This window comes from Palaemon carinicauda, chromosome 30 (genome assembly GCF_036898095.1).
Source record: "Palaemon carinicauda isolate YSFRI2023 chromosome 30, ASM3689809v2, whole genome shotgun sequence".
Taxonomy (NCBI): Eukaryota; Metazoa; Arthropoda; class Malacostraca; order Decapoda; family Palaemonidae; genus Palaemon; species Palaemon carinicauda.
The window spans coordinates 71,703,059-71,716,703 of NC_090754.1; the positions used below are offsets into that span (position 1 = coordinate 71,703,059).

Genomic DNA, 13,645 nt, shown 5'->3' on the forward strand with positions numbered 1-13,645 from the left:
GAAAACGGAACAACTAAATGAATTGAGAAATGAAATTGATGAATTGAAAATGGAGAAAGAAAAGCTGAAAATTGAGAAGGAGTCTGAATATAGAAAACTGGAAAACGAATGCAACAAAAAAGATCTTCAGATGGCAGAACAGGAGAAGTTACTCATAACTCTAAAAGCTGAAAATGAAGAGATGAAAATAATGCAAAATGAGAAAACGGATCTATTAAATTAACTGAGAAGGGAAATTGAAGAATTGAAAACGTTGAAAGAAAAGGAAAAAAATGAAAAGGAGTCTGATTATGAAAAACTACAAAACGAGTGCAACAAAAAAGATCTTCAAATGAATGAACAGGAGAAGTTACTCAAAACTCTAAAAGCTGAAAATGAAGAGATGAAAGTGATGAATAAAAAGGAAAATAAGAGAGGAAATTTATTAAAGGAAGGACTATTTGCTCAGATGAATAACCGGTCCAAGGAGGCTATAGACATTTTTACCGAAGCCCTGGCCATCGAGATGGACAAGGAAGAAGAAACCTCTTCTGCATCTCCTTCGGGCTGAGGTGAACGCAGCTACTGAGAACCCTCCTCAAATGGACATTGTACTGGACTGTTGCAAGGCCATTGAGAAAGGCGTTGAAGGGTGGAAAGCGTACTTGTTAAGAGGAAGGTGCCTTCTCAAACTTTGCCTTTACGACGCTGCCCTAAAGGACTTCGAAACAGTAAAAATTAAGAAATCAGAAACTAATTTCAAAATCATAGAAGATACTCAGGCACTACAGAAGCAGTGGGAGGAAAAGGGACATTATGAGGTTTTGGATGTGGAACAAACAGCCACAAAGGCAGAAATTATGAAATCCTTCAAAGGCTTGTCCATGATGTTCTACCCTGACAGACATCGGGACAAACCGGACTTTATACAGAACGCATTCGAGGAAAAGTACAAAAAAGTCGTCAATGCTAAACTTGTTCTGGTCAACGAACAAAACCGAAAAGAGTATGATGAGGAACTTCGCCAAAATTGCTCACAGCAGAACGAAGACGGGCAGTGGGGAGAATGCAATGCCTGGGAAAGGAATGGTCGTTGGAGGTATCACCAGGAACCTCCAAGGCAGGGTCAAGGACACTGGAACCAAGGTCGCCAGAACTACCATGAAAAACCTGAATGGGAACAGCGTCGGCAGAGGAATGGCCACCAATACTATTGTTAAGGTGGAAAATAAGTGTTTAGTATTCCTTAAAAAAAAAAAAAAAAAAAAAAAATTAAAAAAATAAAAAAAAATTAAAAAAATATAAAATCAATATCTATAGTGGAAAACATTTAAGATAAATGTCAGTTAAATTTTAACCCTGGAAAGGTATGATGGGTCGTTTGCGACCCCTACAGCATTTTCAAAACCTGTTTTTTCCCCATAAATCATCAGCTGTCTCGAATATGGAAGTGATCGACCTGCAAGGGGTGACTAGTCTACATGCCATTGTCTGCTTTAGGACTGATTTTCGTCTAACTTCCCTCCTTCCCCGTTTTCTTACCCCCCCAGGGGTCAACCTCGACCCTGCATACCTTTATAGGGGTAAGTGATCAAACAGCAAAGTTATTACATAATTATAAATTGTCGAACAGTGTTAATACTTGTTTGGTTCTTTATAGTTGGAAAGTGTGGGTGGATGGTGTGTCTACCACTTGCATGACATTGGTTTTGGCTTAGATGCCATATATTGCCATGAGGTCCATTTTCCCTCAAATGCTAATTTCTGATTTTTTTAGGTTTTTTGCAAATTTGATTTTTTTTCTATTTATTTTGAATTTATCTTCAATAATGGCCAGCAGACAGTATTCCCTCGGCATGGATGTCATCAACACACTTCTAATGGAGTTAAAAAGAGATGATGATAATATGGAGCTTGCAACCCCATTCTTCATTTCAAGTGGTAGATTGGGCTGTAAGAGTTGTTGCGGTCTGCGGCCATTTTGTTGACATACCCGAAAGGTAAGTTGGCATATCTCTATATATTCTTGTTTTGTATAGAATTCGTGATATTTTGGTATAATTTAATGCATGAATATCATATTTTATAGGAGATACAATGATTTTCATAAGAAATTTACATTGTGAACTAGGCCGTCAAAAAATGATCTTTAGATTTCGCCCCTGTTATAACAGTAAATTACATCTTAGTGCACATTTTATTATGTATTTCTGTTCTAGGATAATATGAGTTTATTCTATAAAAAAAATTAGCCTCTTCCTATTTCATTTGGGTACCCAAAAAAATTCATGAAATTTGGAGAAATTTTTTTGGCCAAAAAAATTTACCCTTTTTTTCTCATTTCAGATCTTGACTTCTATGGGTCCAACTCATTTCCAGCAATTACACACTGTTGCTTTGCCATCTAAGAAGGTGTCCCTAAAGGGATTTATGTGTATATGTATATTTCTATTTTTTGTGAATATTTACGTCGTCTTTTTTTTGTATACTTAAATTTTTAATATATTTCCAATGAATAGTTATTTTGTAGATGGGTATCATTTATATTTTCAGTAATTTTTAGCATTCTTTGAAGTATTTTTAGCAAGTCAAACAATACAGATTGATGCATAACTAGATTTTTCCTGAATTTTTTTCGGAGTCGGGGTCGTTCACGACCGAGTATACCCTTAAAGGGGTGTCCGAGTAGCATACCTATCCAGGGTTTTAACAAAATATTTTTAGTTTACGTTTGTAATGAAATAAGTTTTTATAACTGCCGAGGATAATGATGCTTGGCTTAACCGCCTGGCCTAAGGATGCTTGTTTTAACCACCTGGACTAATGAGGCTTGGCTTAACTGCCTGGCCTAATGAAGCTTGGCTTAACCACCTGGCCTAATGATGCTTGGCTTAACTGCCTAGCCTAATGAGGCTTGGCTTAACTGCCTGGCCTAATAATGCTTGGCTTAACTGGCTGGCCTAAGGATGCTTGGTTTAACCAGCTGGACTAATGAGGCTTGACGTAACCGCCTGAACTAATGAACCTTGGCTTAACTGCCTGGCCTAAGGATGCTTGGCTTAACTGTTTGGCCTAAGGATGCTTGGCTTAACTGCTTGGCTTAACTGCTTGGCCTAAGGATGCTTGGCTTAACTGCTTGGCCTAAGGATGCTTGGCTTAACTACTTGGCCTAAGGATGCTTGGCTTAACTGCTTGGCCCAACTGCTTGGCTTAACTGCTTGGCCTAAGGATGCTTGGCTTAACTGCTTGGCCTAACGATGCTTGGCTTAACTGCCTGGCCTGAGGATGCTTGGCTTAACTGCTTGGCCTAAGGATGCTTGGCTTAACTGCTTGGCCTAAGGATGCTTGGCTTAACTGCCTGGCCTAAGGATGCTTGGCTTAACTGCTTGGCCTAAGGATGCTTGGCTTAACTGCTTGGCCTAAGGATGCTTGGCTTAACTGCCTGGCCTAATGAGGCTTGGCTTAACTGCCTGGCCTAAGGATGTTTGGCTTAACTGTCTGGCCTAATGAGGCTTGGCTTAACTGCCTGTCCTAATGAAGCTTGGATTAACTGCCTGGCCTAATGATGCTTGGCTTAACTGCCTGGCCTAATGATGCTTGGCTTAACCGCCTGGCCTAAGGATGCTTGGCTTAACTGCCTTGCCTAATGAAGCTTGGCCTAAGGATGCTTGGCTTAACCGCCTGGCCTAAGGATGCTTGGCTTAACTTCTTGGCTTAACTGCCTGGCCTAAGGATGCTTGGCTTAACTGCCTGGCCTAAGGATGCTTGGCTTAACTGCCTAGCCTAATGAGGCTTGGCTTAACTGCCTGGCCTAAGGATGTTTGGCTTAACTGTCTGGCCTAATGAGGATTGGCTTAACTGCCTGGCCTAATGATGCTTGGCCTAACTGCCTGGCCTAATGATGCTTGGCTTAACCGCCTGGCCTAAGGATGCTTGGCTTAACCGCCTGGCCTAATGATGCTCTGTTTAACTGCCTGTCCTAATGAAGCTTGGCTTAACTGCCTGGCCTAATGATGCTTGGCTTAACCGCCTGGCCTAATGATGCTTAGCTTAACCGCCTGGCCTAAGGATGCTTGGCTTAACTGCCTGGCCTAATGAAGCTTGGCTTAACTGCCTGGCCTAATGATGCTTGGCTTAACTGCCTGGCCTAATGATGCTTGGCTTACCCGCCTGACCTAAGGATGCTTGCCTTAACTGCCTGGCCTAATGATGCTCTGTTTAACTGTCTGTCCTAATGAAGCTTGGCTTACTGCCTGGCCTAAGGATGCTTGGGTTAATTGCCTGGCCTAACGATGCTTGGCTTAACCGCCTGGCATAATGATGCTTGGCTTAACCGCCTGGCCTAATGATGCTTGGCTTAACCACCTCTCCTAATGATGCTTGGCTCAACCGCCTGGCCAAAGGATGCTTGGCTTAACTGCCTGGCCTAGTGATGCTTGGCTTAACTGCCTAGCTTTTTCAACTTTAATTTGAGTTTATTTTGTGAGGAAAAGGAGATTTAGCCGAGTTTTGTCAGGACCACACCTTCAGATAATTGTGCTCAACGCATTCAAGACAAGTTCCGGACACTGGTTCCACAGGGAGATGACCCCAAGCAGCTTAAGCCTGACTGACTGGAAGGACTGCCCAGCTTAAGAGATGCAAGGCTTAACTCTCCATTTTGAACATTGCTTGGAATAACCTCGATGACTGGCATTGCAGAGGGAAGAAACCTGGCAGATTCTAGTATGCTATGTACCTTGGTGAACGAGTACAAGACATTTGTCAAGTGTACAAATGGTCGGATATCTAGATCTATTCCTCCGGATACTAACCTTCGGGTGGTTCTGGTTGAATAATCTAGATGACGGGATCTGCAGAGGGATTGAGCTAGGCTTCTTCTAGTACGCAGTCTTGTCCTTATAGGTTGACCCAAGATACTTCAGCTGAGGAAGGAAGCTGCGCCTCTTCGAAGAAGGGCAGTCCGGAGAGGTGTTCATCGAATGGCTGGTGATGAAGGTTGAAGAGCTGGGGTGGGCAGAGTAAGCTTTGGCCCTGACACTTGGTGAGTTGATGCCCTCGGAATTTTGTTTAAGAAATAGGTTTTTTTTTTTTTTTTCTTTAAGGCTTAAGGACTGGCTTTGCACGTGAAGAAACTTGGCCTCTACTGGTACCGATGAATGGGCGCGTCTTGGGTGGGGGAAATGACGCTTGGCTTCACCAACCGGCCCAACAGTGGCGCTTCGCTTCACTACCTGGCCCACTTGGCTTCACTGCCTGGCCCAAAAATGGCACTTGGCTTCACTGCCCGGCTTAACTGTCTAGCCTAAGAATGCTTGGCTTAACGGCCTGGCCTAATGATGCTTGGCTTAACTACCTGGCCAAATGATGCTTGGCTTATCCGACTGGCCTAATGATGCTTGGCTCAACTGCCTGGCCTGATGATGCTCGGCTTAACTGCCTGGCCTAATGATGCTTGGCTTAACTGGCTGGCCTTATGATGGTTGGCTTAACCGCCTGGCCTAATGAGGCTTGGCTTAAGGGGACCGTCCGCCATGTCCGCCATTTTTTTTTCTAATTAACCAAATTACACCATTTCTATATATGTTTTAGACATATATAATACCTTCATCATATAAAAAATTCAAGTCATTTGATCAAAAACTTTCGGATTTATTAGCAAAAATCATGATTTAAAAAAAAACTTAGGTACATTTTTCCCGACTATAATACCAATTGTATTGAAACTTTTACCATAAAAACTACTCTATCAACCGAACAATTCTGTCAGACAAAATTTTGATTTTCCTTTTTTTTTTTTAATGAATTTTTATTTTTTTTCCTCGTCTAGACGGAAAATAATCATGAAAAAAGAAGTAAAATGAAAATTAAAATTTTGTCTGACAGAATTGTGGCATTTTTAATCTTATTTTCAATGATATCTTTATCTTCAAAATTGAACAATAAATAACTGAGAAAAATGTACCTAAGTGCGGATAAGTATGTTTTCGAGTTATGAGCTCCTAAAGATTTGCCATGTAAATTTCTGCATTTTTCATAAAAAAAATGAAAAAAAACATTATTATGGAAACTTACTTGTTATTTTTATTGTTGATATTGTTGATTTCTACAGCATGGCTCCTGCCCCCCCCCCCCCTTAAAAGGGGTATTAATACCCTAAGTGTACTAATACACTTAGTGTAAGGGTGTCGGGAGCTGCCTCCTCCCTCATTGTTGCCAGGGTTTTGCAGAGCTAAAATGCTCCAGCTTTATATTCTTCTCCTTGTTTCTCTGTCTTCTATGTTCTTGTTTTTATTCTCTCTCTACTTCTTGCTCTTTCTGTATCATAAATTTTGAGGGAAGTGTCTATATCAGGACTTTTTCCAAATAACTTTACCATCAAGTTACTTTGCATGTATCCAAAATTATTTTCCAAAACTGTTAACCTTGATGCAAATTTTACTCTAGACATGCCAAAAAACTTTTGTTTGGGGCACTTCATCCAAAGCCTAGAATGCAGAGATTCATTTGAATTTTGAGTCCAGCCATGCAGGCATCTTTGCAATAATTTGGGGTCAGCCAAACTATTGAAAACACTTCTTATGTGTGTGCGAAGCTCATAGGGTATTCCTGCAAGATGATTTTTCCTTGTTGTATGTGATGGTATTTTTTCTTTTTTGGCTACAGCTCTATTGTAAAAACACCATGATTCAGGCCCAGCAGGGCACATTTGATGGACTGGGTGTTCATCATCAGATGTCAAGTGATAATAGATAGCCCAAATAGCATTTCGCATCTGATCCACTGTTGTGTTTATATTATTTCTTATTGCCATACCATAATATGCTTGAATATTATTTATAATGGCTTGGGTCAACTTGTTTTTTCCTGACAATAAACTTCTTTTCATCTGTTTTCCGCTTTTTGTTGTTATATATTCACTCACTTCTGATTTCATTTTTATGAGCCTGTAGCCCATTCTTGTTTGGGCATGACAAATACACTCCTCCTTCTCTACCTTCACACCTTCATATGGCCCTTGGCCTTCATTCATTTCACATACTGCATTGAATGCACTCGAGTCCCCATCCCCAACAAATGTTTTATATCTGAAACCATTATTCAATGATCTCGACCACATTCTCGTTGCTTCTTCTGCTTCCATAGCACCAGATTTTCCTTAAAAGTTTTTATTGCACTTATGATTTGGCTTATTTCCTTCTTCTTGTCCTTCATCTTTTCCTTTGTCACATATTTTGCAATAATTACATAAAATTTCACAATCGAGTACTTTTCCTGTGAATACATCAATAACGAACCCTACACCTACGTGTGACTTATGGCCCCTTGATAACCAAGTTCCATCAAAAGACACATCTATATCTATTACGCCATTTTCATCAGGTATTGCCAACTTATTTTCTATATAAAATTTCTTTACATAATCATACGTATATTTCTGCATATCACTGTAATGTTTTTCCATTTCTTTATAAAGATAAGAACTATGTCTGGCATAAAATCCCGCTGCCAGAGGCTTGCAGAAAAATCCTCCCATTTTATTCAGGCCTGCTCTTCCTATACCTGTAGTAAGAGAATGATACACTTCTTCTAAATTTGCTTCACCAAATTTATGACATTCCCTTCCCCTCCCATGCCTCCTTGGGGGGAGGTAGCTAATGTTCGTATGGCAACCATCACAAGATACTCTAAATGTTGTATCCCATCTGTCCCTTTCTGCGTGTACACTGACTGACTTTCTACAGTTTCGCTTTCTACAAGTCACGCCTTTCATCATTCCTTCTAGCTGTTTTTTTGAAATTGTGTATTTCTCATCATATTCTGGGATATCACTAATATCAATCCCAATTGTATGATCAGGAACTGGCGGTGAAATCGAGTCCTCACTCACGTACCGTGAAGGTTGAGGGCTTGAAAGCAATTCCTGGCTTACATCCCGTGACGTGGATGGCTTAGGCCCGCTAAATTCTCCTTCATCTGGCAGCGAAAATGAATGACTAAGCTCCGACGAGGTAGAAGGCTCCTCTCTCTCTCTACTAAGCTCCGACGAGGTAGAAGGCTCCTCTCTCTCTCTCTCTCTACTAAGCTCCGACGAGGTAGAAGGCTCCTCTCTCTCTCTCTCTCTCTCTCTCTCTCTCTCTCTCGCGCAGACAATGCGAGAGCTGATGACAAAGAAAGCGATTGTTTTTTCTTCAGTTTTTCCTTCCGAGCACTCGCTAATTTTGAAAGAATTTCTTTCCTTGTACCCCTCTTTATAATGCTTTTCCTTGGCATGATGTAGAATTCACGAGGAATTATAAAAAACACTAATAAACACGTGGGCGAATGTAAACAAAAACACGTTCGTCTCACTCTCACGAGGTCTAAGACTGTACTGGCGTGTGTCGCCTAACTGCGTGTCCTGAGAGGGTGTTCACTGAGCTCTCTTCCCCTGATATGCTACATCATTGCCAGACGTACGAAATTCGAGAAAAAAAAAACGAAAAAATCGATGTATATATACAAAAAAAACACGCAAAGACGAACTGTCAAACTCAGTCGCGCAGACGACGTCCCAGGATGACGTCATGATTTAAAAAACCCCGTATCATCATTATTTATGAAAATAATGGGTTGAAACTTCTGGAGAGCATGTACAATATGTTTCTCTATACAGAGAGACAATAAAACGATTTTTGAATTTTTCAAGTTTGTATGCCAAAATACCGCCGCGGACGGTCCCCTTAATTGCCTGGCCTAATGAGGCTTGGCTTAACTGTCTGGCCTAATAATGCTTGGCCTAACCGCCTGGCCTAATGATGCTTGGCTTAACTGCCTGGTCTAATCATGCTTGGTTTAACTGCCTGGCCAAATAATACTTGGCTTAACTGCCTGGCCTAGTGATGCTTGGCCTAACCACCTTTCCTAATGATGCTTGGCTTAACTTCTTGGCCTAATGATGCTTGGCTTAACTGCCTGGCCTAAGGATGCTTGGCCTTACAGCCTGGCCTAATGATTCTTGGCTTAATGGCCTGGCCTAATGATGCTTGGCTTAACTGCTTGACCTAAGGATGTTTGGCTTAACTCCTTGGCCTAATGATGCTTGGCTTAACTGCCTGGCCTAATGATGCTTGGCCTAACCACCTACCTAGCCTAATGATGCTTGGCTCAACTGCCTGGCCTAATGATGCTTGGCTTAACCGCCTGGCATAAGAATGCTTGGCTTAACCACCTGGCTTAATGATGCTTGGTTTAACCGCCTGGCCTGATGATGCTTGGCTTAACTGCCTAGCCTAATGATGCTTGGCTTAACTGCCTGGCCTAATGATGCTTGGCTTGACTGCCTTGCCTAAGGATTATTGGCTTGACTGCCTGGCATAATGATGCTTGGCTTAACTGCCTGGCCTAATGATGCTTTTTTAACTGCCTGGCTAATGATGCTTGGCTTAACTGCCTGGCCTTATGATGCATGGCTTAACCGCCTGATCTAAGGAAGCTTGGCTTAACCGGCTAGCCTAATGATGCTTGTCTTAACCACCTGGCCTAATGATTCTTTGCTTAACCGCCTGGACTAATGATGCTTGGCTTAACTGCCTGGCCTGTTTATGCTTGACTTAACTGCCTGGCCCAATGATGCTTGGCTTAACCGCCAGGCCTAATAATGCTTGGCTTAACCGCCTGGCCTAAGGATGCTTGGCCTAACCGCCTGGCCTAATGATGCTTGGCTTAACCGCCTGGCCTGAAGATGCTTGGCTTAACCGACTGCCCTAATGATGCTTGGCTTGACCGCCTGGCCTAATTATGCTTGGCATCACCGCCTGTCCTAATGAGGCTTGGCTTGACCGGCTGTCTTAATGATGCTTGGCTTAATCACCTGGCCTAATGATGCTTGGCTTAACAGCCTGGCCTAATGAAGCTTGGCTTGACCGCTTGGCCTAATGATGCTTGGTTTGACCGCCTGGCCTAATGATGCTTGGCATAACCGCCTGGCATAATGATGCTTAGCTTAACCCTTTTACCCCCAAAGGACGTACTGGTACGTTTCACAAAAGCCATCCCTTTACCCCCATGGACGTACCGGTACGTCCATGCAAAAAAATGCTATAAAAATTTATTTTTTCATATTTTTGATAATTTTTTATGAAAATTCAGGCATTTTCCAAGAGAATGAGACCAACCTGACCTCTCTATGACAAAAATTAAGGCTGTTAGAGCAATTTAAAGAAAATATGCTGCAAAATGTGCTGGGGAAAAAATAACCCCTTGGGGGTTAAGGGTTGGAAATTTCCAAAGAGCCTGGGTGTAAAAGGGTTAACCGCTTGGGCTAATAATACTTGGCTCAATTTCCTGGCCTAATACTGTTTGGTTTAACCGCTTGTCCTAATGATGCTTGGCTTAACCGACTGGCCTAATGATGCTTGGCTTGACCTCCTGGCCTAATTATGCTTGGCATAACTGCCTGGCCTAATGATGCTTGGCTTAACCTCTTAGCCTAATGATGCTTGGCTTGACCTCCTGGCCTAATAATGCTTGGCTTAACCGCTTTGCCTATTGAGGCTTGGCTTGACCGCTCGGCCTAATGATGCTTGGTTTGACCGCCTGGCCTAATGATGCTTGGCTTAAGCGCCTGGCATAATGATGCTTAGCTTAACCGCCTGGCCTAATGATAGTTGGCTTAACCGCCTGACCTAATGATGCTTAGCTTAACTGCCTGGCTTAATGATGGTTGGCTCAACCGCCTGACCTAATGATGCTTGGTTTAACTGCCTGGCTTAATGAAGCTTCGATCAACCACCTGGAATAATGATGTTTGGCTTAACCGCCAGGACTAATGATGCTTGGCTTAACTGCCTGGCCTGATAATGCTTGGCTTAACCGCCTGGCCTAATGATGCTTTGCTTAACCGCCCGGACTAATGATGCTTGGCTTAACTGCCTGGCCTGATGATGCTTAGCTTAACTGCCTGGCCCAATGAAGATTGGCTTAACTGCCTTGCCTAATGATGCTTGGCTTAACTGCCCGGCCTAATGATGCTTGGCTTAACCGCCTGGCCCAATAATGCTTGGCTTAACTGCCTTGCCTAATGATGCTTGGCTTAACCGCCTGGCCTAATGATGCTTGGCTTGACCGTTTGGCCTAATGATGCTTGGTTTGGCCTAATGATGCTTGGTTTAACTGCCTGGCCTAATGTAGCTTGGATCAACCACCTGGCATAATTATGCTTGGCTTAACAGCCTGGACAAATGATGCTTGGCTTAACTGCCTGGCCTGATGATGCTTGGCTTAACCGCCTGACCCAATCATGCTTGACCTAACTGCCTTGCGTTGGCTTAACTGCCTGGCCTGATGATGCTTGGCTTACCCGCCTGACCCAATCATGCTTGACCTAACTGCCTTGCCTTATGATGCTTGGCTTAACTGCCTAGCCTAATGATGCTTGGCTTAACCACCTGGCCTAAGGATGCTTGGCTTAACTCCCTGGCTTAATGATGGTTGGCTTAACCGCCTGACCTAATGATGCTTAGCTTAACCGCCTGGCCTAATGATGGTTGGCTTAACCGCCTGGCCTAATGATGGTTGGCTTAACCGCCTGACCTAATGATTCTTTGCTTAACCGCCCGGACTAATGATGGTTGGCTTAACTGCCTGGCCTAATGATGGTTGGCTTAACCACCTGACCTAATAATTCTTTGCTTAACCGCCCGGACTAATGATGCTTGGCTTAACTGCCTGGCCTGATGATGCTTGGCTTAACCGCCTGGCCCAATGATGCTTGGCTTAACTGCCTTGCCTATTGATGCTTAGCTTAACTGCCTGGCCTAATGATGCTTGGCTTATCTGCCTGGACCAATAATGCTTGGCTGAACTGCCTTGCCTAATGATGCTTGGCTTAACCGCCTGGCCTAATGATGCTTGGCTTGACCGCTTGTCCTAATGATGCTTGGCTTAACCGCCTGGCATAATAATACTTAGCTTAACTGCCTGGCCTAATGATGCTTGGTTTAACCGCCTGGCCTATTGTAGCTTGGCTTAGCTGCCTTGCCTTATGATGCTTGGCTTAACCGCCTGGCCTAATGATGCTTGGCTTAACCACCTGGCCTAAGGATGCTTGGCTTAACTCCCTGGCTTAATGATGCTTGGCTTAACCACCTGTCCTAATGATGCTTGACTTCACCGCCTCGCCTAATGATGCTTGGCTTAACTGCCTGGCCTAATGATGCTTGGCTTGACCGCTTGGCCTAAGGATGCTTGGCTTGACTGCCTGTCTTAATGATGCTTGGCTTAACCGCCTGGCCTAATGATGCTTTTTTTAACTGCCTGGCCTAATGATGTGGCCTAATGATGCTTGGCTTGACCGCTTGGCCTAATGATGCTTGGCTTGACCGCTTGGCCTAATGATGCTTGGTTTGACCGCCTGGCCTAATGATGCTTGGCTTAACCGCCTTAATAATACTTGGCTTAACTGCCTGGCCTAATGATGCTTGGCTTAACCGCCTGGACTAACGATGCTTGTCTCAATTGCCTGGCCTAATGATGATTGGCTTAACCGCCTGGCCTAATGATGCTTTGTTTAACCGCCTGGCCTAATGATGCTTGGCTTAACCAACTGGCCTAATGATGCTTGGCTTAACTGCCTGGCCTAATGATGCTTGGCTTAACTGCCTGGCCTATTGATGCTTGGCTTAACCGCCTGGCCTAAGGATGCTTGGCTTAACCGCCTGGCCTAAGGATGCTTGGCTTAACCGCTTGGCTTAATGTTGCTTGGCTTGACCTCCTGGCCTAATGATGCTTGGCTTAACTGCCTGGCCTGTTGATGCTTGGCTTAACCGCCTGGCCTAAGGATGCTTGGCTTAACCGCTTGGCTTGACCTCCTGGCCTAATGATGGTTGGCTTAACCGCATGGCCTAATGATGCTTGGCCTGACCGCCTAGCTTAATGATGCTTAGCTTAACCGCCTGGCCTAATGATGCTTGGCTTAACCGCCTGTCCTAATGATATTTGGCTTAACCGCCTGGCCTAATGATGCTTGGCTTAACCGCCTGGCTTCATAATGGTTGGCTTAACCGCATGGCCTAATGATGCTTGGCTTAACCGCCTGGCCTAATGATGCTTGGCTCAACCGCCTGGCATAATGATACTTGGCTTAACCGCCTGGCCTAATGAACGGATTTTGAGCGAAACGAACAATCTATTTTTGGGTGAGATGGCCATGTCGTCCAGATGGAAGTTCCTATAGGGTAGCTTCCTTGGGTATATTTTATTACGGTGATATTCCCAGAGAATTTACCTTTAGGTGCCCAGAATTCTAACTCCTTGAGCGAATATCCCTAAATAAAAGAACTAGGGATATCGCGAAATATCAGAGGACGTATTCTTGACACGCCACAGCAATCTGCACCCCGAATAGAATTAACACTTCGAAGGGGTCAAGTGGCGAGAAAACAAAAAACAAGAAAGAAAGGAGAGCTGCTCGCAAGGTACCTCTTCTCTCTCGTTTCGTATGCGTGCATAGCGCCGCCGACGGTGCCATCTGTATTCCTTGTAGTGATACACGAGGTGCTACAGAGACTGTATGTAGGGAGGGGTCCTCTAGCCCTTTTTTGGAGGAAAAAGGAAGGGCGGGTCCATCAGGACGACATGGCCACCTCACCCAAAAATAGATTTTTCGCTTCGCTCAAAATCCGTT

At 43.6% G+C, this 13,645-nt stretch overlaps 2 protein-coding genes across 2 annotated transcripts in view; both read left to right on the plus strand.

Annotated features, from left to right (window-relative positions):
* LOC137623599 (flagellar attachment zone protein 1-like) overlaps window positions 1-223 on the plus strand; it is a 573-nt gene extending 350 nt beyond the window's left edge. The window contains exon 1 of the mRNA XM_068354433.1: window positions 1-223. This exon is cut by the window's left edge and continues 350 nt beyond it. Within this exon, the coding sequence (XP_068210534.1) occupies window positions 1-223 (223 nt within the window).
* A 358-nt stretch (window positions 224-581) lies between these two features.
* On the plus strand, window positions 582-1,199 carry LOC137623600 (dnaJ homolog subfamily C member 7-like). The gene has a single exon (XM_068354434.1). The coding sequence runs from the start codon at window positions 582-584 to the stop codon at window positions 1,197-1,199; it is 618 nt and encodes a 205-aa protein (XP_068210535.1).
* Window positions 1,200-13,645: the final 12,446 nt, after the last annotated feature.

Bases quoted from the DNA above. Each gene is read 5' to 3' on its own strand.
- LOC137623600 (XM_068354434.1), top strand. From the start codon at position 582: ATGGACATTGTACTGGACTGTTGCAAGGCCATTGAGAAAGGCGTTGAA.